At 40.5% G+C, this 26,821-nt stretch overlaps 1 protein-coding gene across 1 annotated transcript in view; it reads left to right on the forward strand.

The window, feature by feature from the left end:
• Positions 1-2,121: 2,121 nt before the first annotated feature.
• FAM81B (family with sequence similarity 81 member B) overlaps positions 2,122-26,821 on the forward strand; it is an 80,313-nt gene continuing 55,613 nt past the window's right edge. Inside the window, exons 1-3 of the mRNA XM_004375034.1 lie at positions 2,122-2,131; positions 2,336-2,433; positions 5,435-5,499. Coding sequence (XP_004375091.1) covers positions 2,122-2,131; positions 2,336-2,433; positions 5,435-5,499 — 173 coding nt within the window. The remainder of the gene's footprint in view (positions 2,132-2,335; positions 2,434-5,434; positions 5,500-26,821) is intronic.

The raw sequence follows: 26,821 nt of genomic DNA on the forward strand, positions 1-26,821 counted from the left end.
GACGCTAGTCGCAAGGCAAACGAAGTGGCAAGTTTATTATTTGCGCAGACAGAGAGTAACGCTGGGTCTAGGAACCAGAAGACGCGAGCTCTCTGAACTGGGGATTTGGGGATCTTTTATGGGGAGACTGGTTCCAGGTCTTACACCTCACCCCCTTAGCCCACCCTTTCTTGGAATTCCCTCCCCTGTCCAAGTTTGGGAGTCTGGTTGCCGAGTTATGTTGGGCCTGATGTACTGGTGGATAGACCTCTCACTCCAGAATGGGCTTCGGTGGTCTAGTAAACGTGCTCCGCTCTGGAAGATGGAGGTTCTGAGGTCAGGTTCTGCGCAGGCGTGGTTAGCTGGTTTGAGCTGGTTCTCAGGGTACCGCTTTCTGGCCTGGAAAATGTTACTAAGAAAATGTTGCCTATTATGCTGAGTGAATTTAGTCAGTCACAGAAGGGCAAATAATGTAGAAGACCACTATCATAAGAACTTAAGAAAAGGTTTAAACACAGAAGAAAACATTCTTTGATAGTTACAAGGGTGGGGAGGGAGGGAGAAGGGTATTCACTAACTAGATAGGGAAGGACAACACACACTACAGGGAAGTCAGCACAAAGGGACTAAACCAAAGCTAAGAAGTTTCCTTAATACAACCAAACACTTCAAGGGACAGAGTAGCAGGGGTGGAGGTCTGGGGAACATGCTTTCGGGGGACATCTAGTTCAATTGGCATAACAAAGTTTATTAAGAAAATGTTCTGCATCCCACTTTGGTGAGTGGCGTCTGGGGTCTTAAAAGCTAGCAAGCAGCCATCTAAGATGCATCAATTGGTCCCAACCCACCTGGAGTAAAGGAAAATGAAGAACACCAAAGTCACAAGGAAAGTATTAGCCCAAGAGACAGAAAGGAAGCCACATAAACCAGAGACTTTGTCAGCCTGAGACCAGAAGAACTAGATGGTGCCCAGCTAACACCAATGACCACCCTGAAAGGGAACAAAACAGAGAGTCCTTGATGGAGCAGGAGAGAAGTGAGGTACAGAACTAAAATTCTAGTAAAAAAAACCAGACTTAATGGTCTGACTGAGACTGGAGGAACCGCAGAAAGCATGGCCCCTGGACTCTCTGTCAACCCAGAACTAAAACTCTTCAGACAAAGATTAGACTGGACTATGGGACATAAAATGATACTCGTGAAGAGTGTGCATCTTAGCTCAAGTAGATACATGAGACTAAACGGGCAGCTTCTGTCCGGAGGTGAGATGAGAAGGCAGAGAGGGTCAAGAGCTAGTTGAATGGACATGGGAAATCCAGGGTGGAAAGGAGGAGTGTGCTGTCACAATATAGGGAGAGCAACAAGGGTCAAATAACAATGTATGTACAAATTTTTGTATGAGAGACTAACATGAATTGTAAACTTTCACTTAAAGCACAACAATAAAAGAAAATGTTGCCTAGAGCATATCAGCAGTTAGTCATGAAGAAAAGGGAGTTAATGGACCTTGCACAACAGCTCTATCTTATCTTGGGTTGCCTCTTAGGAGCCTTTAACTAGGGTTTCAAAATCAAGGGAAGGGTGTGAAGTATCAGTGTTAGCAATGGCCACTTCCCACCCATTGAGGCAAAAACAGATGAAGGACAGAGTGATTTTTATGATGATAAGAATTAAAGAAAACCCTGGAAGCTGCTAAGTCCCATGGACTTAACGACTTAAAGTGTGAGAACAAAAAACATTGACATCACAGATCCTTCCTGCAGTCACAATGCAGCTGGGCACTCTTGGGAAAATGCCCCAGAAACATGAAGACATTGGTCAGGATGCACTCAAGTTTCCCTAGTACTGTGACTTTCTGAGAGGAGGAAAAAAAAAAAAATCTCTGACCACCTTCAAAAAATCAAATCAACAAAAAATAAAGCTTGGAAACCGAGCACCATGAGTTCAGGTATTTGTTCATGGATCAGTTATGTCTCTAGCTTTCTATTTCACTACCTTACTTATATTTCTTAATACAAATAAAGAAAGTAATCTCAAAGGAGACACTCAGATGACTTGGGCACAATGGGTGAGAAATTATTAGCTATAATTTTAGAACTGCTTGATTTAAATGAGTGCACAAACCTCAACAAAGTGTCCAAAATGTCTTCTGGTAGTGTCTATAGTTCTAGCTTACTATGGGTATGATGGGGGCCAGGGGCAGAACTGGGGTAGTGGATGAGGGAAGAGGGAAGGTATCAAACAAATTGGAAACCTCCCTTTAACCTTAGCCGTACGTACAGAAACTGCCCTTACCACCACTACTAAAATTTACTTGCCATAGTTCCTGATCTGATATAGCATTCTGGTTGCCTAGATACAGATGTAAACAAAAGTGCCTCTCCGACTGCCAAGGAACTACCAGATGAACCTGATGGCCCTCTTCCTGGCTCAGCCAGTGACCAAGAAAAGAAAGCAAGTACTTTTAGATATTCATATTAAAAATAGAATATTTTGCTCAGCTTCCTTAAAGCTTAGCATTGCTTAGAGAGTTTTAAGGATAGTGGAAGAGTGGTGTTTCTTTTCATTCTTACCACGTTTCCTGTTCGTTGTGACTTGATAAAGTGACTGATGACCGCACAAGCTGAAAAGAAAAAGGGTCTCAAACTATAAACGCATTACTTGGACTGACTTTTAAGATGTGGGGCAGAGAAGATTAGCAAAAGCTTGATAATGATTTGCTTTCTATGAAGATTCAAAAAGAACCACGACAAACTCAAGGTGTAGACTTGATCTCTAACATGAAAAAAGGAATAGCTAAACAGAAATGTTTCTTTTATTAGTACTTGTCATATCTTCCCCAGTAATTAAAAAGAACATTGAAAGCAAGCACTGCTTTTAGACTTTGTTCTGTAATCCTCATAACACCTGACCAGAAGATGTGGCCTATTATTATGGAACGAGCAGCAGAAAGCTAGCTCAGCCTCAAACACTGATCTTTGGTATATATTGGCTGTACCATGAACTAGCTGTGTGACTTTGGACAATTACTTAAACTCTCTGTTTCCTCTTCTGTTAAATGGGGCTAATTAGACCTATCTTACAAAGATGTTGTGAATTTTAAATAAGTCACTTATGTAAAGGGCTTAGCAGGTAGGGAAAGTTCAATCAATAATAGTTGTGGTATTATTACCACCATTATCTATGCGATCTTAAGCAAGTTCGTTATGTCTTTGTTCCTCAAATTTCTCATCTATGAAGTAGTAAACTAAAATTCTTTCTGTAATAAGGAAGGATTTCAGTTACTTAAAGTAACTAATGTCATCCTTAAAGGAGATAACGATATCCATCTTACAGTGCTTTTGGAAGAATGAAATCACATCATATACAGGAAAGTATTTTATAGTCCATAAAGCCATAAATGACTGTGACATTTTTGAGTATTATTATGGAACAGGTGAAAACTGGCACAGTAAAAATCCCATAATAACAGATGGGTCCACCAATTCCATCAAGTTAACTGTGAGGCAATTTTGTTAGCATTATGTGTAGAAATGTGGATGAAACAGAACTGGTTTGTATATTCAATTAGCTATGATATAAAATTTTAAATACAGTACAGTCTTAGATACATGAAAAATTACATAGGAAAAAAGGAGAAATAGATACATTAACAACCTATAGGTAGTAGAATTTCGAGTGAGAAGTTTTTTTTTGTATCTTTTACTTTTTTTATTTTTATAAATTTTACTTCAGCATCAAACTTAACATTTGTCATTTTAAAAGTGTGTTGTAGGTGTGTTTTTAAGAGAATGATACTTATGATTTTCCAAATCAAACATAAACATTTAAAAAATTAAAAATAAAACAGGTATATATCCAGTTGTCCAGAAGGAGAAAGGGAGAAAATAGCCCAATAATTTAGTGTTCTTGGACATAATTTTCATCGAATTCATTCAAGAAATATTTACAGGTGACTGTTGTTGTTGTTAGTTGCTGTCAAGGAGATTCTGACTCATGGCAGGGACCAACCAGTTGCTAAGGAATACCAAAAGCCCACTCCCACAGGCCAGGGGGAACGGTAGATAGATAGGGAGGCATGAGCTGGCACGAAGCAGTTGAGAAGCCCAGGGTACAACACTATTCCAGCATGGACCTGCAGCAAAAACAGGAACCAGGGCAGAAAGCCAGGCAAATCCTAGGGAATTAAGTTAGTTTCCATGATGTCAGCACCTGTTGCTCAGTGGGTCAACTCATCAACCTTCTGAAGAGAAGATTGGGCTTAGACCCCACTCAGCAATGAGGAGAGAGGGCCTAAGGCACTATCATGATGGCTTACTGGCTGTATCCTGAGCAACCTCCAGCTTGTTCTGGTTGCCAGTCACCAAGTAGACTGGCTCAAGCGAGCCTGGCAGTGGCCAGGTCTTGTTTATTAGCATGTTTGATAATGGACTCATATTTTTTTCAAGTTTTATTGGCGGAAGAAGGTTTCCAATTAAGTTTCTTAGGTCCTAAATTAAGAAGTGGTGGTTCCTTGGACATTTGCAAAAGGAATGATTTCTGCACATGGGTGTTAGCATAGGCTGTCCAACATTATACTATACAATAACAAACCAAGCAAAAAATATCCTATGAATAGATTTTGTTCAAGTTTTTAACTGAAGTAGAATGCATTCACACTCTCCCTCTTGAATCTAGTTCATGACAGGCTATTAAAATTAGGATATAACCGTGTCCTGTTTTTAGGCTCAAAGAATAAAAGAATATTAAAGTTTAAGCATTTTCAGCATATGCAAAGAAGTATTTGGTATCCTCTTTCCTCACAGAAGTGCTGCAAAATTATGAACCTTCATACAAATAGAACTTTCTAGTAGTATCATTTTATTGGATTTGAGGTTGTCAGTTAAGTATCTGTATGTCCAGCTATGTGCAATACTAGTAAATTATGTAAATAGCTGTGTTCTGTGCTTTTATCTCTGACTCCATGGCAATGGGTTGTTTTGTTTTTGTTTTTATGGTAGTCTCATATCCAGTTTTCCTAGAAAACACAAATACTTGAATAAACTAGTTTTCTAGTTTTGGGCTTCGTTTTGGGAAATTAGCTGATTCTCCTTAGAAATCAGCATGTCAAGAATAATTCACTCGGTGAAGACTTCTTTAGTAACTCTTTCAATAACCATTGAATATTTCATTAAAAATAATCTAGGAATAATCTATGGCTTTGAATTTTCCAAAAAGTTTTTCCTGACTGTGATACCAAATCTATGAAATGCAGCTCTTCGGTATTTTCTCAGAACTTAATTTTGGTTTTAGTCATTAACATAAATAGGGCATGCACAAGATTAATTGGCTAGTGGCCTATAATCTATGATGAGCATTTTGTTTAAAATTAAAACATTTATATAAGGATAAGATGTCTAAGATTTCCTAGTAAAGTAGCAGATGATGTATTTTAAATCCATGACCTTTGTTTTAGGTAAGATTATCTCCAGCCAAAATGTCAACCAGGAATTCTACAAATCTAGTTGAATATATTGACAAGTAAGTCTAAATTACAATAAGTTTTAACTAATATTTACTATATATAATAATTTAGTCAGAGATTAGAGTACTTGAATGAGACCTTTGAGCTCATCTAGTTATTTGCATTCAGAAGGGACTTCACTTAAGCAATCTCAGAAAAATGAACCTCTCTATCCTATTCCTTTCTGGTTGGCAGAGCAAGCCGATTTCACTGCCTCCTTCTTAACTAACTTCCATAAGTTTCTGTAGATTTATGGATAATTGATACAACCTAGGCAATGAGCGACAAACAACAAGCTCAGATATGGTTAACTGTGACTTTCAAAATAAATAAATCTGTTGACCTTTCATGTTAAAAATTCACAAAGTTTTGAAGTATCTTAAATTAATCATCATAAAATTTTGGTTTACTATTTATACTGCCACATTTGGAGTTCATCCAGGAAAGGCCTATAGGAGAGGGACAACTCTGGGGACTTGGGAAATTCAATGACATGTTATTGATACATGCGCATTGTCCAAAAAAGCCTAGAATTCTAGTCTGTAAAGGCGGGGTCACAGAGGCAGTGCACATTAATTTGAGTATTTTTCAATTCCATATGTCAAAGTAAATTTGGTCTGATGCTTCCAGTAATATTTTCAAGGTACTTGGGGTTTAGTCTCAGCTCTTCCACTCATTTGCTGTGTGATTTCAGTCAGTCCCATAATGTGTCTGGGCCTTGGTCCTTTTATTTTCAAAATGAAGAGGTTGGACTAGAAGCTCTCTAGGGTCCCCTGTGGAGCCCTGGTGGCATAGTAGTTAAGAACTCGGCTGACAACCAAAATTAGGCAGTTCGAATCCACCAGCTGCTCCTTGGAAACTCTATGGGGCAGTTCTACTCTGTCTTGTAGGGTTGTTATGAGTCAGAATTGACTCAACGGCAATGGGTTTTGGTTTAGGGTCCCCTGTTGCTTTAGAATAATTCTCATTCTAAAATATACATCATGACCAAAGAAGAAAAATGACCAAACAGTTGAAATGAGTCAACGTAAAGAGAAAAATCTAAATCCTGAACTTTGAATTTTTTAATTACCTTGAATAATGAAATGATAAAAATTTTATATTCACTGATTTGCAACACTGTCACTATTAAGAACTTCCTTAATCTAGCTAGTCAACTGGATTTAATACATTCCAAATATTTCAACCACATTGTATGCACCTCTTTTCATGCTGTTCATAAGTTGTATTTGATTATATGACTACATGTCTATACTTTAGAGATAGTGGAACCAAATTAGGGGGAAGGTTTTTTTAATGTTTAAAAATATAATAGTTGGAAGGATGCGGAGTCAACATGACACTATAGACAGAAGCACCATGCCATCCCTCCACAGCAAAGAACCAAAAAACTAAGTAAAATAGAGACAAACATCAATCCTGGAACCCTAAGTGTCAACTGAAGAGATAAAGAACTCAACAAAGCACAAAATGAAATAAACTGACGGAGAACAGAGAGTGAGGAGAGATATAAGCTGAGGTCCCCTATCAGCTAATGCAGCATGGATTCGTCGTCTTGGGCTCCCGTTGGAGATCTGCAGACAGGTACTACAAGAAAGCAGCTTCATGGAGCTCCCAGCAGGAGACAGAGCACCCGGTAACCAGTGATACATGCTTTCCCACTCCCCACCCTTCTTCACCCTGCTAGGCTTCTGCCACTTCCCAGCAGGCCAAGGTCGCTTGGCTGGGAAGTGTCAGCTCCGTGCTATTTGGATTTGCCCCACTCACACTGGCTGGCTCCTTCAGTGCCATTTCTTTGTTGCTGGAGTTGCTTTTTTCGGCTTCTTTTGGTTTCTTCACTGCCTCTTACATCCTTCTCCTCCTTTCACTTGAACACCTGGCTCCATGTGACATCTTTGCTTCTTCTTGACAGGCTGTGAAGTGCTGCTTGTCTGGGGAACTGCTTCCCTGGTCCGAGCCACCATGCTGGTGGCATCCCTGGGGGCTTTTTTTGTTTGTTTGTTTTCTTTTTCTTTTTTCCTTTTTGTTTTTCTTCCTTTCTCGGTTTCTTGTCTCTCTCTACTTACCTTCTTTTCCTGTTTCCTGAATATCTGGTGCTGTGTGCCATCTCCACCCTTCTAGACGGGCTGTACTGCACAGCTTGGGAGCCACTTCTCCAGTCTGCGCACCTGGGCCAGTGGGATCCCTGGGAGCATTTCTTTTTTTATTTATTTTGTTTTCTCTTTTTCTTTTCTTCATTTCTCAGTTATTCATCTCTCTCTACTTTCCTTCTTTTCCTGTCTCCTGAATACCTGGCTCTGTATACCATCTCTTCCCCTTCAAGATGGGCTGTGCTCTGAGGCCTGGGAGCCACTTCCCCAGTCGCTAGTGGGATCTCTGGGGGCATTTCTTTCTTTTTTTTTAATTTTTATTTATTTTTTCTCTTCTTTTTTCCTTTTTCTTCATTTCTCAGTTGCTCGTCTCTCCATTCCAATGGCAGTCTCCCTCAGCACTTTTTTGTCTCTCTTCTCTTTCTTCTTTCCCATATCCAGTGTAGCTCCACACATCACAACCTCCCCCTGCTTATCTGCACCGAGCACTGAATATTGCACCCTCAAGAAGCACAGGTATGGCCTACAAGAACCTGCCCTGCACTGACTGCCAGCCTGCCCTGTTGGCCCCAGTACGTGCCACATACAACCCATCCCAGCCCCTCTCCTTCAGCTGGACCTGCCCTGCTTCACCATAGCTGAGTGACTGGCCCTGCCCATTGGACAAGGAGGTGAAAAGTATTGTGCCTACAGGCGAGCAAACAACAAAGAACGCACAGCCTGCCTGCTCAGACATGACCAAATAAAACAAAAAAGAAGGACAAAACAAACAAATCTACAATCAATAAATGAAGAAAATAACTACTGAATGTCCCAAAGACAGCAGACAATATCAAAACGTACCAAAAAAAAGAACAGGATGGTTCCAGTAAGCATCCAAAATAAAACACTAGATGACTTTCCAGTAGAAGAAAAGTCACTGGAACTGCCTGATAGAGAATTCAAATCTCTACTATTTGAGCAATCCAAAAGTTGAAGCAAAAAGTAGACAAAAATAAGGAAAAAAATAGACAAATTCATGGAAGACACAGACAAAACAATGGAAGAATTCAGGAAAATAATACAGGAACAAAATGTCAAAATAAATTCACAACTAGAAATCAAACAAAAACAACAATTAGAAATACAAAAGATAAACAACAAGAATTCAGAAATGGACAGTTTCATGGAGGGTCTGAGGAGCAGGTTTGAAACACTGGAAGACAGTATCAGTGAAACTGAAGACAAATAACTTCGATACCACTTTATTTGAGGAAAAATCGCAAAAAAGAACGAAGAAAAATGAAGAAACCTGAGAATGTTGTGGGATAGAGTCAAAAGGAAAAATTTGTGAGTGATCAAAGTTCCAGAAAAGGGACAGAAAAACAGAAAACACAGAGAGGATCATTGAAGAATTCCTGACAGAAAACTTCCTTAATATCATGACAGATGAAAAGCTGACCATCCAAGAAGCTCAATGAACTGCATATAGGATAGGCCCCAAAACAAAATCACCAAGGCATATCATAATCACATTAGCTGCAAACAAGGACAAAGAAAGAATCCTGAGAGCAGCTCGAGAAAAACAAAAAGTCACACACAGAGGGGAAAAAATAAGATTAAGCTCTGATTACTCTGCAGAAACCATGCAGGCAAGAAGGCAATGGGATGACATATATAAAACCTTGAAAGAAAAAAATTGCCAACCAAGAATATTATATCCTGCAAAACTCTCATTCAAATATGATAGTGAAATTAGGGCATTTCCAGATAAACAGAAATCAAGGGAACATGTAAAAACCAAACCAAACTTACAAGAATTATTAAAAAGGGAGTCCTTCGGTTTGAGAACAAACAACATCAGATGACAGCCTGAATCTAGGATGCAAGATCATGCCAGCCAGATACCAACCTAGGAAATGAACTCTCAAGGACTATTCAAAACCAAAAGGTTTACAACAGGGAACCAGAGAGGTTAACCTGTAAATGACAACAATGTCGGAACAATAAAAGAGGGAATAAACGGAGTAGGTATAGACCTTTCTAATGGAGAGGAAGGCAAGGTGATACCAGTAATAATATACTATTTCCAACCTAGGAAGATAAGGGTAAATTTCAAGGTAACCACAAAGAAAGTTAACAAATCTACTCATCAAAATAAAGTCTCAGTAAAAACAAAATCTACAAAAATGAAAAAAAAAAAAAAACGAAAGGAATTTAGCACAGGAGAGTAAGAGGAACAAAGAAAACGTTAGTACCACAATAAAAAAGCACTACAAAATGATAGCAATAAACTCACACCTATCAATAATTACACCAAATGTAAATGGCCTAAATGCACCCCTAAAGGGACAGACAGTGACACAATGGATTAAAAAAAAAAAAAAGAATCCATCAATATGCTGTCTACAAGAGACACACCTTAGAAACAAAGACGTAAATTTATTAAAAATCAAAGGATGTGAAAAAAACAAGCAAACAGCTACCAAAAAAGAGCAGGAGTGGCAATACTAATCTCCAGTAAAATGGACTTTAAAACAGAATCTACCAAAAAAGACAAAGAAGGGCACTAAATAATGATTAAAGGGACAATCCATCATGAAGACATAATGATAATAAATGTCTACGCACCAAATTACAGGGCTCCAAAATACATAAAACAAACTGTAACAGCACTGAAAAGTGAAATTGACAGTTCTTCAATAATAGTAGGAGACTTCAACATACCACTCTAGGTAAAGGACAGAACATCTAGAAGGAAACTCAGAAAAGATACAGAAGATTTAAAGGACACAATCAGCCAACTTCAACTCATAGACATATATAGAACACTCCACCCAACAGCTGCAAAGTACACATTCTTTTCCGACGTACGTGGAACATTCTCCAGAATAGACCAGATCTTAGGCCACAAAGCAACCTTCAACAAAATCCAAAACATTGAGAAAATACAAAGTAGCTTCTCTGATCACAACAACATCAAAGTAGAAACTAACAACAGGAAGAGTAAGGAAAAAAAATCAATTACATGGAAACTGAATAACACCCTGCTAACAAACCACTGGGTAATAGAAGAAATCACGACATTAACAGGGTACAAACCATAACTAACAACACACAAACACCAGAAGATAAGCTAGATAACTGGTATCTTCTAAAAATTAAACACATATGCTCATCAAAAGACTTCAGCAAAAAAGTAAAAAGAGAACCTACAGACTGGGAAAAAAATTTTGGCTATGACAAATCGGACAAAGATCTAATCTCTAAAATCTACAGGAACATCCAACAACTCTACAACAAAAAGACAAACAATCCAATTAAAAAATGGGCAAAGGAAATGAACAGACACTTCACCAAAGAAGACGTTCAAGCAGCTAACAGACAGATGAATAAATGCTCACAATCACTAGCCATTAGAGAAATGCACATCAAAACCACAGTGAGATACCATCTCACCCTGACATTATTGGCACGAACCAAAAACACAGAAAGTAAGAAATATTAGAGAGGCTACAGGGAGAGTGGAACTCTTATGCACTGCTGTTGGGAATCTAAAATGGTACAACCATTTTGGAAAACGATATGGCGCTTCCTTAGAAAGCTAGAAGTAGAAATACCATATGATCCAGCAATCCCATTACTAGGAATATACCCTAGAGAAATAAGAGCTGTCACATGAATAGATATGCACACCCATGTTCATTGCAGCATTGTTCACAATAGCAAAAAATGGAAGCAACCTAGATGCCCATCAACAGATGAATGGATAAACTATGGTACATACACACAATGGAGTACTATGCAATGATAAAGAACAAAGATGAATCTGCGAAGCATCTCACAACATGGATGAATCTGGAGGGCATTATGCTGAACGAAATAATTCAATCACATAAGAACAAATATTGTATGAGACCACTACTATAAACACTCATGAAAGGGTTTACCCACCGAAGAAACAATCTTTGATGGCTACGAGGAAGGGGAGGGGTGGGAATGGATAAACACTAAATAGACAGTAGATAAGTGGTAACTATGGTGAAGGGCAAGACAGTGTACAATACTGGGGAAGCCAGCACAACTTGTACAAGGCAAGATCATGGAAGCTCCATAGACACATCCAAACTCCCTGAGGGACCAAATTACCGGGCTGAAGGCTGTGGGGTCCATGGTCTCCAAGAACATCTAGCCAATTGGCATAACATAGTTTATGAAGAAAATGTTCTACATCCTACTTTGATGAGTAGTGTCTGGGGTCTTAAAAGCCTGTAAGCATCCATTTAAGATGCTCCACCGGTCTCACTCCCTCGGGAGCAAGGGAGAATGAAGAAAAGTAAAGACACAGGGAAAGATTAGTCCAAAGGACTAACAGACCACAACTACCATGGCCTCCATCAGAATGAGTCCAGAACTACTAGATGGTGCCCAGCTATCACCACTGACTGCTCTGACAGGAATCACAATACAGGGTCCCGAACAGAGCTGGAGAAAAATATAGAATGAAATTCTAACTCACAAAAAAAGACTAGACTTAGTGGCCTGACAGAGACTGGAGAAACCCTGAGAGTATGGCCCTCGGACACACTTTTAGCTCAGTGATGAAGTCACTCCTGAGGTTCACCCTTCATCCAAAGATTAGACAGTCCCATAAAGCAAAACGAGACTAAAGGGTCACACTAGCCCAGGGGCAAGGACTAGAAGGCAGGAGGGGACAGGAAAGCTGGTAATAGGGAACACAAAGTTGAGAAGGGAGAGTGTTGACATGTCATGGGGCTGTTAACCAATGTCATAAGACAATATGTGCACTTAATGAGAAGCTAGTTTGTTCTGTAAACCTTCATCTAAAGTACAATTTCAAAAAATCTCACAAATATATATATAATAATAGGATAGATCCTTTTTTTTAAATTAAGGAGAATGAATGTGGTATGCATAAAAATAATACTATAAATGGATATTAGCTAACCTTATCATCCAAGAAGTAAGGGAAGTTGTTTTGTTCCTCCCAGGGACCTAACTTCCCACATGACAAACGGAAAATAGGAATCAGTCTTCTGATCTGTCAAATTCCAAAATTAACCCAAGTGATTGCTTTAGCCTAGGCTGGTGACTTTCATTCCAGAAGATGAAAGAGAGAACAAATTCCTGGGAGATGGCAACACACTTAAAAAGAAATCCAAGGGCACTGCCATTTCTTACATTGGAGAGAAACTAAAACTAACACAAAGAGAAAGAAATATTCTATAATTCAAATCAAAAGCATGATGAAGTTTATCTTACCTCAATACTCATTTCTACCTTCATCTCCTCTTTGCCCTCCCCTTCCATTGCTGTCTTAGCCCTAGGTCTAGAACTCGCTATTTACCACTTGGGAGGGTTAGTTCTCTCTCTCTCCCCTCTAATCTTTCAGAAGAGGCTTCAAGCTCCCTAAAGGCAGGGACTCTATGGCCTTATGCTCAGCTGCTAATTGAAAGGTTAGCAGTTTGAACCCACCCCGCCACTCTGTGGGAGAAAGACCTGGCGATTTACTCCTGCAAAGATTATAGCCTAGAAAACCTTGTGGGGCTGTTCTTCTCTGTCACGTGTGGTTGCTAAGAGTTGAAATCGACTAGATGGCACCTAACGACAAAAACGGTAGACTGTTGGAGTCCTGGATGATACAATAGGTTAAAGAGCTTGGCTGCTAACCAAAAGGTTGGAGGTCTAGTCCACCCAGAGGCACCTTGGAAGAAAGGACTGGTGATTCATGTCCAAAATATCAGCCACTGAAAAACGTATGGAACCCAGTTCTACTCTGACACACATGGGGTTACCATGAATCAGAATCAACCTGATAGCACCTGGTACTGGTACTGACTGGTATAGTAGCCTATCATGGTGCATTGAATATTGATTCTTGACAAACTATAGTTGTCAGATTTAATGAAGAGCAATGTTGGGCCAATTGAATCACTAGAGCTTTACTTCAGTTGAATCATTAAAGCAGTAGACTCTTGGGCAGCTGGCTAACTGAAAAAGCAGTTACTTCATCTTTCAAGTCATAGTGGTCATTGGGTGGCAACAAATTTGTTGATATACAAACTTACATAAGTAAAAGCATGATCTATTCATTAAACTGCCTGAATATACATTACATGTTCTCAGAAGTTCTGCCTTATGTGGGATTATTTATAGATAATACTAAATTCAAATAACACCAACCAAAAAAGAAAGCAAACTCCAGCAACCACAGAGTTGTAATATCTATGCTATGAGAAAGGGTTTGTTAGAGATACATCCATTAAAACGACAGGCAGACCTGGTGTGTTTACAGGGCTCTTCTTGGCCTCAGGCAGTCGAGCAACGCCTGTGCATTATTAGTACTTGTTAAATGTTAGATCATATCAATAATGCGGAGCCTTGGCAGCACAATGATTAAGCACTCAGCTGCCAATCCAAAGGTTGGCTGTTCAACCCGCCAGCTACTCCATGGGCCATGGGAGAAAAGACCTGGTGATCTGCACCCGTAAAGATTACAGGCAATTATAGCTTAGAAAACTCTATGAGGCAGTTCTACGCTGTCCTATAGGGTGGCTATGAGTCAGAATCGACTAGCAGCAAACCACAACATTAATAATGCCAGAGGAGGCAGAATGCTTGCAATCATTTATAGGACAATTATGGTGATGTCATATTAAAGACAATAATTTCTATTTCCCCATTTGTTCATCATCAATTCACAAAGACCAAACTTCCACTGATGATGACTGTGTATCCAAAACTCGCTAAGGCTTAATTGAACAGAAAAGAACCAAAGCTTTTTCACTTTTTCTTCTTTTTCTTGTTCCGTTGACAGGAACACTGAATGGAGGTTGGGAAACCTCAGATTTACCCTTGAATTGGCCTCTAGTTAGCTATGTGACCCTGAGCAAAAGAAAATGTTTTATCTTCTCTGGGAAATCTATGACTCCTCCATAAAGTAGAATGGTGGTTTCAAAGGGCCAGGGATGAGCAGCCTGAGTCCCAAAAGCCATTTGTGTTCAAGATAAGACCCACATTTCATTTCTAAGATTCAGATTAGAAAGCTGTCCCTGCTTGCTGCTTCTCAATTCTCCTGCATATTAATTTTACAGCTAATTGTCTTGCAAGCATTCTATGTAATAAAGCAGGCGGCTAAGGTTTAAGAACATGCATTATACCCCCATGAGATTTAATTTTGAATGAAAACAAGTTCTGACCATAAATCTCTTTTTATTTTTCTTAAATTGGCCCTCTTAAAAAAAAAGTTTTTTTCTCACTGCTGAATCAAATAATTTCCAAGGTTTTTTCCATCCCTCAGATTGTTTGGTCTTCAAAAATTGATTATTACCATTTATTTATTTAACATATTGTAAAAATGGTGGCATGGTGGAGGCATCTGACCTCCTCTGACTTCACGAGGGGGAGAGAGGATCACCATCAGCATAAGCCCAAGACTGATTCCTATGAAGCAGAGGTCAGACATACCTCCTCTCTCCAACCTTCTTACAAATTCTGACACCAGCCGTCTCTCCCATGGCACTCTCTACTTCTCTGCTGCGTTTGCTAATTCATTGCAATGACCACACACAGCTCACAGACAATACTCACGATTATGGAGTTTATTAGACAAGTAACAGGTTACAATTCAGGATCAGGAACAACTCAGGATACAGTTCTTCGGTCAGGACAGCTTCTCGGCCATGTATGCAGGCAGGCCTCTCTCTGGCTCTTGGCCTCTTGGCCCTTAGCCCCTCAGCCCATCAGGCCTGTTGAGTCTCTGAGGCCAGCCCAGCCTCTGCCCTGCTTGGGCAAGTGGTACAAAGACCTTTAGCTCCACCAATAAATGCCTGGAGACACCCCACTCTACCAGCAAGCCTCCTGCCCAGAGATGCTCAGCTCCCTTGCTCTTTTCACACCCATTGTAACTGCCTTGCTCCACGGGCCAGGAACCCCACTGTGCCATCTCATGCCGGTCTCCTGGTTCTGCTGCTGCCATTCCTCTGCCGTCAATTCTTGCTGTCTTGTGCTGTCTCCAGTGTCACAGCTCTCTCTATCTCCTGGGTCTAGGAGGTTCTCAGCACAGGGACCTCAGATCTAAAGGATGTGCTTCACACCCATCTCTTCTTCTTGGTGGTAGTCAGGTCCCTCTTCTGCTCTGGGATTGGCTTTTTTAAGCCTAGCAGATAGAAAAACTAACTGATCCCCTTGTTAGCATTCCATACATCTTATTTGCATGGTCCCACCCCGACAAGGGTGCCATGCACCTTATTTGCATTATTAGCAAGCTGTCTAATCACCTTGGTGGGCCACAAGCACCTTATTTGCATAGTCCCACTCAATCATTGGTGGGAGTTACAAGACCATGGTGAGAAAGGCCATGTAAAAGTGATCCATCACACCACACATATATTTATTGAGTACCTAGTATGTGCCAGGCACTGTGCTAGACATTTGCAGAGTTATTGGCAAGTATAACAAGAATCCCAGCCCACACAGAGTTTCCAATCTAGTGGAAGGGAGAGGCATGCATTGTTAGATTACCTGGGTAGGGTAGGTCTCATTGAGAAGTTGGCATTTGAAAAAAGACTAGAAGGAAGTGAGGGAGTTGCTCATGTGGATATCTGGGAGGGAAAAGCAACATTCCTAAGGCAGGAGCATTTCTGTCATGTAGCAAGAACATCATGAAAGCTGGAACAAAGAGAAGTATGAACTTGAACTATGATGCTATCTGGGCTTGATTTGAAAGACTCTGGAATGAATCTTGAGTTTCTGCTCCCATGGAGAAAGGTCTAAGTTTCCTGAACTAAAAGGACCCAGGGAAATGAAGTTGTTTTGTACTGAGAGGTTGTCTGTGCTGGGCTATCGCCAATATATGTATTTAGGAATTCCCTCAGAAGCACATTTTGGGAAGATGAGGGGCTGGCTGACAGCCAAAGAATGGTGTTCAAAATTTGGATACATAAAACTTTCAGTAAGTCAAATGGGCAAAATAATAAATGATTAATGGTTTCTCTTTATGAGTAGAGTGTGACATTCAGGGTCTGAAAAGTATTCATTTTAAAGGTTTTTTCTTAGCATCATGGCAGACATTTTATTATTCTGTGATTCATTGCTTTTGTTGCTACGTGATGAAGACAAGTATACTAAAAAGGAAGACAAAACTGTGGTTTAGCTTTCTACAGGATAGGTCTTGTTAGGCTGGAGATCTTTGTGGTTTTCTTTTGTAATATTGTATCCATCTTTGAGGGGAACTTATTCCCAGGTGAGAAAGCTAGAAATAGTCAGCACAGTTTATGAAGAAAGAAATACCTGAGGCATTGAGGTTGTTAATAAGTTTTTTTATTAACCAGTTGTCTTGGTCATCTAGTGCTGCTATAACCGAAATACCAAAAATTGATGGCTTTAACAAAGAGAAGTTTATTCTCTCAGAGTCCAGTAGGCTAGAAGTCCAAATTCAAGGTGCTGGCTCCAGGGGAAGGTTTTCTCTCTCTGCCAGCTCTGGAGGATGGTCCTTGTCATCAGTCTTCCCTTGTTCTTGGGAGCATCTCAGCGCAGGAACCTCAGGTCCAAAAGACAGGCTCTGCTCCCAGCACTGCTTTCTTGGTGGTATGAGGTCCCTATGTCTCTCTGCTTGCTTCTGTCTTTTATATCTTAAAAGAGATTGGCTTAAGACACTATTCAGTCTTGTAGATCTCATCAATATAACTGCCACTAATCCATCTTATTATATCATAATAATAGGATTTACAACACGTAGGGAAATCACGTCAGATGACAAAATGGTGGACAATCATACAGTACTGGGAATCATAACCTAGCCAAATTGACAGATTTTGGGGGGAACATAATTCAATCCATAACACCCGTGGACACTCTCCCACACTGCATAATTTTCTGGCCCCTTCAACCACATTCATTGTTAAAGCTTCCAGTTCCTACTCTGTCAGATCATCTCGTTTAATCCTCACAATAATCCGATGAGGTGGATATTTTCCCTATTTTAAACACAAGGACACTGAAGTTCAGAAGGATGAAGTAATTTCCCCAAGGTCACACAGACACTAAGTGACAGAACCAAGATTCTAACCTAGGAACCTATATCTATGTTACTCCAAAGCCAGTATTCTTAATCCATACTCTATCCACACAACCTATTCTCCCAACAAGTGTGTAGATACACACACACACACACACACACACACACACACACACACGGACATCTTCACTTCTGTCTCCTCCATGTGGCATGGAAGATGTGACACAACCATAGATTTCCGATCCTCCTCCATCGGTGCCCCTCTGTGGGAGTAGGGGGCCTGAATTCACAGCATCATATCTGCACCTGGAAGGAGCTACCATTAGCCACGGTGCAGCCTTCATTCTTTTCTCTCTAGCATCTTCTCACTGCCACCACCTGGAATGGGCAAGACTCTGGCTGTGGGTAAGCACAGCTGCAGGTGTTGGGCATTACTTACAGAGAACCCCAAATCAATCAGGACAGGGACTGCCCACATGAAGCTCAGTTCATCCCATCCCAGGAGGCTCTTTGGATTTTTACCACACCTGAGAACTTTTGCTCAAGTGTGAGGACTACACTTGAGGTCTGGGAGGAGGCCAGTCTCAGTTCCTTAGAGCAGAAGGGAGACCCTCTAGTCTCTGGGCCTCAAAGAAGGTCCGTAGGTCTCCAACGAGAAAAGCGAGCTAAGCAGAGGAGAGATAAGTAGGATGAAATTACAGGATGTTGGGAGAAAGTTATGTATTTAAAAGCAGAAGAATAAATCCACCTTCTCCCTCTGAGAAAAAAACAAATATAACAGAAAGAACCACTAGTTGGTCTAAACAAAGCTGTGATATAGGAGAAAGAGCCAGAAGAGGCATGGTAAGACATTTCCCAGCTGAGTTACTTATAATCTGCAAGCCCTAACTTCCTCCTGAATTGAGAGAAATTGTAGTTATGCCACTGCGTAGTTGTGGGAATGAAATTAAATAATGTTCATGAAGGTCGTATTTTCACTATAAGAACTATATGGAAAAAAGATAGTATAATAAAAAATTCCTTATATTCCTCTTGGGTAGAAACTTCTCTCAGGTAATTTACCATCTAATAATTACTGCTAATTATAATAAAACAAGGTGGCACAGTGATTAAAGCACTCAGCTGCTAACCAAAAGATTGGCAGTTCAAACCCACCAGCTGCTCAGTGGGAGAAAGATATGGCAGTCTGCTTCTGTAAAGATTACAGCCTTGGAAACACTATGGGGCAGTTCTACTCTGTCCTATAGGGTCGCTATGAGTCAGAATACTCGATGGCAAGGGGTTTTTTGGTTTATAGTAAGAACACATGTGTAAGACACTTGCAGATATTTAAAAAGCACATCAGATACATTATTTAAATTGAACCTCTCTGCAAATTGGACAGAGATTTGAGATAGGACAAAGAACAGCCCTCTTCTGAGCAACCTAAGAGAGGTTAAGGACAATAAGTGACAGAAGCAGAATTTGAACTCGGGTCTTCTGACTCCAAGCCCGATGTTCTTTCCCCTGGATACTCACATAAATAGCACACACCCAAAAAACAGCAAGGCAACATGGGAAAGGATCTCAAGAGTGTTACAAAATGCTATCGAAACTCCAGACATCCTCAAAACAACTTACTGCTGCAGCTTACGTATGTTTTACCTGTAAGTATAACCCAGCCACCCACCGTCCCCTCATTCACACAGGAACTGTTTGGAACCTGTGCCAGCCTTGATACTTCCACAAGAAAAAAAGCCAGTCACACCAGGTACATCATTAATTTTGTAACTTTATTGAAAAGTTTACTGAGCATGAAGAATTCGCCTTGTATGGTGGAAAAGATCCAAAACCAGTCTCTTTTTCCAGTCTCTTCTTGGCTGTGCCACGGTTTGGAGTCCTCTCCTTTCCTGGCCCTTTCCCACGCAGGCCCGGTGCAGGCCCCATTGGCCTTGGTTTGCTTCTTCCTTGACTGAAGCTTGAATTGCCTCCCTCACCCCCCAGAACATTCAGCCCTTGTAAAACTCAGCAACGGAAGCTTCTACAGGTACCAAACTCAAATACCTTAGAAGGCATGGGTGGTTATAAACAAGCAATGCAGAAACTATAGAAAAAAATATCTTCAGTTTCATTGCTCCCCACATATACTCACAGATTTTTTTTTGTGAAGCATCAAAATATTCTCTAAATTTTGCTTTATATTCATTTTTTGCAGAAGGACTCTGTGTACTAGGAATGTAACTAACCACATAATAGATCTTTTCACAAAAATGTAGAAAATTTGCTTCAGTTCTGCCCTTTTGTGTTCTAGAAAAAGGTTAGAATTTTCAGATTTCTGTCACTGAGTATTACAGGCTGCCAAGATAGCTATCAGAATCTCTTAAGTAAATTTAGTGCTCTATTCACAAGAACAGAATAGGCAGGGAAGCGAAAGGCTGTATGTACCAACACATCCATGCATCTGCCAGCTACAGCACGGCTGGTGTGAGTCACACCGAACTGCTTAGAAATAGAACTCAGAGTCTGTGGAAAATCTGTTCAGATTCAGTTGTCAGCGACATAATCAATGATCTATGTAGACCCAAATTTCCCTCTCAAAAGGAATTCTTCCTCCTGTGGTTAGTAACTCTATCTGGACTTGTCTGAAATATTCAGGTTTTTGTTAAACTTAGATATATGTCCCACTGATAGAATATATTAAGAAAGCAGTGAGATTTTTTTCATTTACTGAAGAGGACTTGCTACTAGTGAAAGGCCTCAGTTTTTAACTTTTTGGATAACTTGATTTGCATAATGATATCTTTAGGAATCTCTCTTAGAAGACTGGGAATTTTCATGTGTTTGTTCTTCCAGTTGTTAATTTAGAAAGGTCGGTCCAAAAACAGCATTCTCTTTCTTTATGGCATTTATGGCAATGAAAATAGGGGAAAAAAATATAAACTCTAAGATAAACATCTTGTAAGGATCATGTAAATAGAACTAAACACATCATCATTTGGTGCTTCATTAAGCGTTATTAGGAAGCAATAATAGTAATACTTTCTGTTGTTGGTTGCTGTCAAGTCAGCTCCAACTCATGGCGACCCCATGTACAACAGAACAAAACATTGCCCGGTCCTGCGCCGTCTTCACAATCATTGATATGTTCAAGTTCACTGTAGCAGTCACTGTGTATTTGAGTCCTTCCAACCTAGAGGGATCATCTTTCAGCACTATAATGGACAATATTCTGTTGTGATTCATAGGGTTTTCATTGGCTAATTTTTGGAAGCAGATAACCAGGCCTTTCTTCCTAGTCTGACTTAGTATGGAAGCACCACTAAAACCTGTCCACCATAGATGACCCTGCTGGTATTTGAAATACTGGTGGCATAGCTCTCAGTATCATAGCAATACACAAGCACCACAGTATAACAAACTGGCAGATGGGTAGTGGAACAATATAGTAATCAAAATAAAAATCTTAGTCATGAAAAGAAAATTCAAAAAAGAAATCTTTCCACTTAAATATAATATTTAAAAATAAACTTTAAATACTGCTAAGGGAAAAGAAATAACTACAGTCTAGCATCAGGATAAATCACTTAACTCCAAGGCTGCAGCCAGTACATTTGCATGCAGTAGGTGCTGTCTTCCTTAGAAGCTTCCTTCAAGTGGCAACAAAACTGAGGCCAGCCGGGACAGGCAGGACCACAGACTGGCATCTGAGCAGAGGAGGCAGCCCTATTCCACTGGCCCCTCTGCTGGTTTTGGTCTACTTCTTCATTGCTCTTTCTGGATACAATTTTGACCATCAGCCAACACTGCTCCCCAAGAGTGAGTGCACTTGGGGCCCTCATAACCCTGGATTCAGTACAGGCTGCATGGCATTGGTCTCAATTTTTTGGCTTCTGTTATCTCATTGAGCATCTACAACCATACAACGAAATAGGCTCTACTGACCTTGTTTAAAGCTGCAGGAACTGAAGCACTTGGTTGGTAACTATGGCACCCATATCCTATCCTCAGTCTGTCTTGTTCTCTAACTTACCAAGCTGCTTCTGAAAGTCTACAGAAGTTGAGAGTTCATGTTCCATATTTCACACTTAAGCACTTCATTATGTAGCCTGCCTTATTTTATTTACTAAATTCACATGGCTACTCTTAAATAAATTAGTGGTGTTCTATCTTTAGAATATGTTAGAATCATCTAAGTACTTGTTTAAAATACACATTATTGCTCTCCTTCACACTCCTCCTCCCCACGAAAGTATGATTTAGTAGGTCTATGGTGGGACCACGGAATCTGCATTTTAAAAGCCCCCGTCCCCCAACCCCCATCAATGATCTTAATTCCAGTTTCTCTATGAGAAACACTGAGTTTCGCTAAGTTCCTTGAGGGACAGAACCATGACATACATGTTCATGGATTAGAGTAGATACCTTAGATATTTAGTAAATACTTATTAACCAATAAATTTCTATTCCAACTCTCATTTTTATTGGTAAGGTGTTAGATACAGATACAGTGCTTTCAGCTGCACATAAAAGAAACTCCATCCAAAATGACTTATATGTAAGGACATTGATTAGCTTATATAACAAACAAACAAACAAAAATCTAGAGTTTGGTCAATTTGGTGATTTCTATCCTTCCTCCCCGACAATCTCTTTTTCTCTCATGATCACAAGGTGGACACAGCAGTTCCAGGCGTCAAACAAGGACACAACAACATTCAGCAAAGAAGAAGGGATTTTCTTCTTGTGTGTCTCTTTTAAAAGCAAAAAAACCTTATTCAGAAGCTCTGCAGCAGGTTTCCCACAAGAATTGCTTTGTGTACTCTTACCTAAACCAATTGCCATCTCAACCCGGAAGAATGGGACCCCTATGATTAGCCTGACCCCCTGAACTACATGGGGGACAGGAGGATGAACTAAATTAGGCAAAAGGAGGAAATAGCTCTTGGGTAGATAATTGACAGTGTCTGCCACAAAGGAACTCCTGAGAGAAAGCAAATTCTAATTTTCTTTTTTTTTTTTTGGTGAGAGCAGCATAATTTACAAGTGTCTGTATAGGACCAAAGACTAGAGATCAAATACACTGTCACTGGCAACTCCTGGCTGCAGATTGTCTAGAGGCCAGAAAAAGGCACTAACTCAGAGAAATTAATGAGAGAACCTATGTTCCACTGAACTGAAGGAAAATGAGGGAATCTATAGTCCACCGCCAGGCCATGTGTCACCATTATCAGTGCCTGACAGCCTCTTCTCTTTCGCCTCTGACTCATACTTTTAATCCAGAGTAGCAGTGTCAGTATGCTGGGATTTTAGAGGAATGGATTTGCATATAACTCGGTACCATTTGGTAATTTTCCAGAAGAGTATTTTTGAGTCAAATGAGTGGTAGATGGAATCTGACTAATGAAACCCCTTAACAAAGCCTTCTTTGCTCCTCAGATGTGTAGTCATCGGGAAAGAAGAATCTCACCAAGACTGAGGCTATTTTCTTCAACTGGGGGAGGCAGGGGAGGGTGTTGATCTTTCTCATAATTTTACTGCTCAACAGAGTAAGCTATAAACCTAGCTTTTATGGAACCATTTTTTCCCTCCAATTTTCCAACAACTGTGCCTTAGGAGAACAGTTCAGCTAGAGAAACCAATCAATCAGTCAGTCAACAAATGTTTATTGACTACCTACTATGTATCAGGCACTCTTCTCAGTGTTGGGTACATTGTGGTGAACAAGTTAGATGACGTACCTGCCCACAAGGGACATTCATTCTAGTGACAGAGGACAGAAAATAAACACAAACATGTAAACAAGGTAATTTTAGGTAATGACAAGTGCTGTGGAGAAGATAAAAGGGGGTACTATGATAGAAAGTGACTGAGAGGAAGGCTTCTCTGAGGAGGGGGTATTGAAGTTGAGACCTCCACAGTGGGAAGGAGGCAGTCATGAGGTGACTGTGGGGAAGAGCATTCTAAGCAGAAGAAATAGCAAGTGCGAAAACTCTGAGCTAAGAACTAGCTTGGTATATTTGAGGGACAGAAAGACCCATGTTGCTGAATAAGAGTGAATGAAAGGAAAAGTGTGAGGAGACAAGGTTGGAAAAGATAGCAAGGATTTTATTCTCAGAGAATGAGAAGCCATCAGAGAGTTTTAAGTAGGCAAGTGATAGCACTTTAGGAAGACCACTCTAGCTGGTGTAAGGATGTGCTCTCTGTTAGGAGGCAAAAGAAGAAAAAGTGATGATGATGGCCAGGACCAACAGAGAAAGAAAGAACTAGGGAAGCAGTGGATGTGGAGTCTGGGGATACTTCTAGATGTCATTTCCGCAGCCACCTTATTAGGTCACATGATTAGTATTAATCAAGATGTATCCCCTGCTTCTGCTTGTTAACTCTTGGAATGGTAGGACTATGTGAGGGTTAAAGTTAACATTTTATTTTGGAGTCAGACAGACATGCGTTTCAAATCCTGGCCCTGATATCTCCAAGTTGTGTGACCATTCTTCCTTCCTTCTGGTAAATTTCCCTAGTCTGGTCTTCTAAATCACTAATTAATTCTTTAGCTATTTCCTTTGACATATTTACCCCATTTTTTATTTTTCTTTTTTCAACTATTGTATTTTTCAGATCTATTATTTCTCCTTTTTCACTTTTTATGTTTTCTAGTTTTTGCTTTCATTTTGCCAATATTTTTCCTTATTTCTTTCAATATGTTTATTAGCCTTTAAATTTTTTTTTGTAACTATTTTAGTATTTTCTTCTTTATGAAAGTATAATCCAGTTGCTTGTTTGTTGACTAGTTGGGTTTGAAAATGCTGTGCTCCTCAAATGTCTTGTGGTTTTGGCCTGTAGTTCATTTTCCCCCGGGGATTTGAATTGGAGATCCCAGTCTCCAATGGAATCTTGTCAGCTCCAATGAGCTCAGGGGGCAGGGCATGGATGAGCGCCAGAAACCAGAAAACCAAGTCAACCACTCTCCATCCTACAAAATAGCTTCTCTGGTGAGGTCTTCACCATTTGTTCCCCATGACAAAGCAACATTAGGAGAGCAATTGCTTCCCCATCTCTGGGACATTTGGAAGTGGAGCCATGTGAAAGCAACTGCCTAAATCAGTTGTTACCCTAGTTTGTTGTTATTGTTGTTTCTGCTGCTTGCCAACCCAGGCCTTCTGCTCTGCCCTAATCTTACTCTTAGGGACACCTAAATCAGAGTCTAAAATTTCACACGAGTGGGAGGTACTGTTTGTTCCAAGGCAATAGAAGAGGAGAAACAAGAGCAGAACTGCAATTCCCCCACCCTGTTTTATCTTCCCACAGCCCTGCTGAGCTGACTCTTGCCCCAGGCCAAAGCTACCATTTGGCTCAGGTTGGGTCACCCAGGAAACAGACTCTGAGACAGGGATTGGTGAACAGAAGGCTTATTATGGAGTACTCTGGGATCAACACCTGTGGAAGGGAAGGAAAGGGAAAACTGGGCAGAAGGAAAAGTTGAACTGTGATACAGTACCAACAAAAGCCTAATTGATTCCACAGGGAACTCTGAAGGTGGGATGGCCCTTCTAAGTCATTCTGAGTTAAAGCAAGGGTACCAGATCTTTATATGACCACATTGACCAGTCACTGACTGTGAGCTGCCCAGGAAGTGGGCATGACCTTGGGCAAGGTAACTCTCCTCACCAAAGCAATTCCCAGAGAAGGCTAATAGCTGAGGCCTATCAGCTAGCAGCACTTCCAGCAGTTAGAGAATAAGTCCTTCCTTCCTGAAGGGGGAGCTACATGGCACATTACAGCATCCACTACACCACCCTACATATTCACCAGTTTAAAACAGTCCTACTACCTGAGGGTTTTTTCATAGTGTTCTCATTTCTTCACTCTAGGTCTTTCAGGGTTTTATACGGGAGGGATGATGTAAAGCCACTGGTCATACTAGTTCAGCAATTTAGTTGGAACTGTATCAGCCCAGAAATTCTTTACCCTAGAAGAATTGTGTAACTCATTTCCTTTGTTCCTCTACTATATCTTTCATGAGCTGCCATGTTCCTCTGCAGCCAGGGCCTGGGATATCTGGAGCAAATATACTTTAGCTGACATGTTCACGCTAGACCTCTATTCTCTCACTCACTGAAAGCTTCAATTTTCCCAGGAGGCTGAAGCTGAGGGAATCCTCTAAAGACCCAACCAAAGCTGCTGAGCAGAGGTGCACTGTGGTCTGAGGGCAGCCTCACCCAAGAGTGCTGCAGACACTCCCGGACCCCTGGGAATGGGGGATGGCAATATTTTCCTTGGGTCCAAAGTCTGTTCTTTGAGTCCAACCGAACTCCCCATCCACCGTCTTTCAGGCACTAGAACATCACCTCAGAACACCTCATCAACTCCAGCTTTGTCTTCCAGAGAGTTTTTTTGATTGAAATGCGAGGAGGGGATACAAGGAAAGTGGCAACTGGAGACAGACATGTGTCCGTCATGGCTATGACAGTGTAGTGGTTTTAAAATGTCCCCAGATTCTATGATAATCCACTCTTCAAGAGGTGCAGGCTAATTCCTCTCCCTTTGAGTGTGAGCTGGACTTAATGGTTGCCTTCTAAAAACTAGACTAAAGCAGTAGTGACTGTGTGTGACCTCAGCAAGTAGGTCACAAAAACAAATTTTTAAGAAAGAAGAAAAAGAAAAAAGGTGGGCTATTTAGTAAAAGGGCCAAGAAGCACATAAAATTCTGATAGCCCATCTTGGCATTTGTCTATTGCCACTTCCCGTCACAGATAAACTTCTTGAAGGAGCAAGCTACTTTTGTTGGGCCTTTCCTTACTTGCGATTCACTCCACAACCTATGATACTCCGCTTCTGCCTTCCATTCCACTAGAACTGTTTTTGTCAAGGTCACCAATGACCTTTGTACTCCTAAATTTAATGGGCACTTGTCAATCCATTTCTGATTTGATATTTCAGTGAGATATGACACTACTGATGGTTTTCCTTCAAGTTGAAACTTTCTTTGCTTTGTGTCTGGGGCACCATTCTCTCTTATTTTCCTCCTACCTCTAGGCCGCTTCCTTTGCAGTTGCTTACATCACCTGGAATTCTGTAATATAGCGTTCCCCAGAGTTGTGCTCTTTCTCTTTCCTCCTCATCAGTGGTTCTCAACATTGTTGTGTTCCAGCTCTTCTGAGGCCTCCGATACTGTTTAATCAGCTGCAGTGTCGTTGGGTGAGATGGAGGCCAAGGCAGAGGGTGGGGTGATATGACTCTTCTTTGTGACAGCTA

Source organism: Trichechus manatus, unplaced genomic scaffold, assembly GCF_000243295.1.
Source record: "Trichechus manatus latirostris isolate Lorelei unplaced genomic scaffold, TriManLat1.0 scaffold00032, whole genome shotgun sequence".
Classification (NCBI taxonomy): Eukaryota; Metazoa; Chordata; class Mammalia; order Sirenia; family Trichechidae; genus Trichechus; species Trichechus manatus.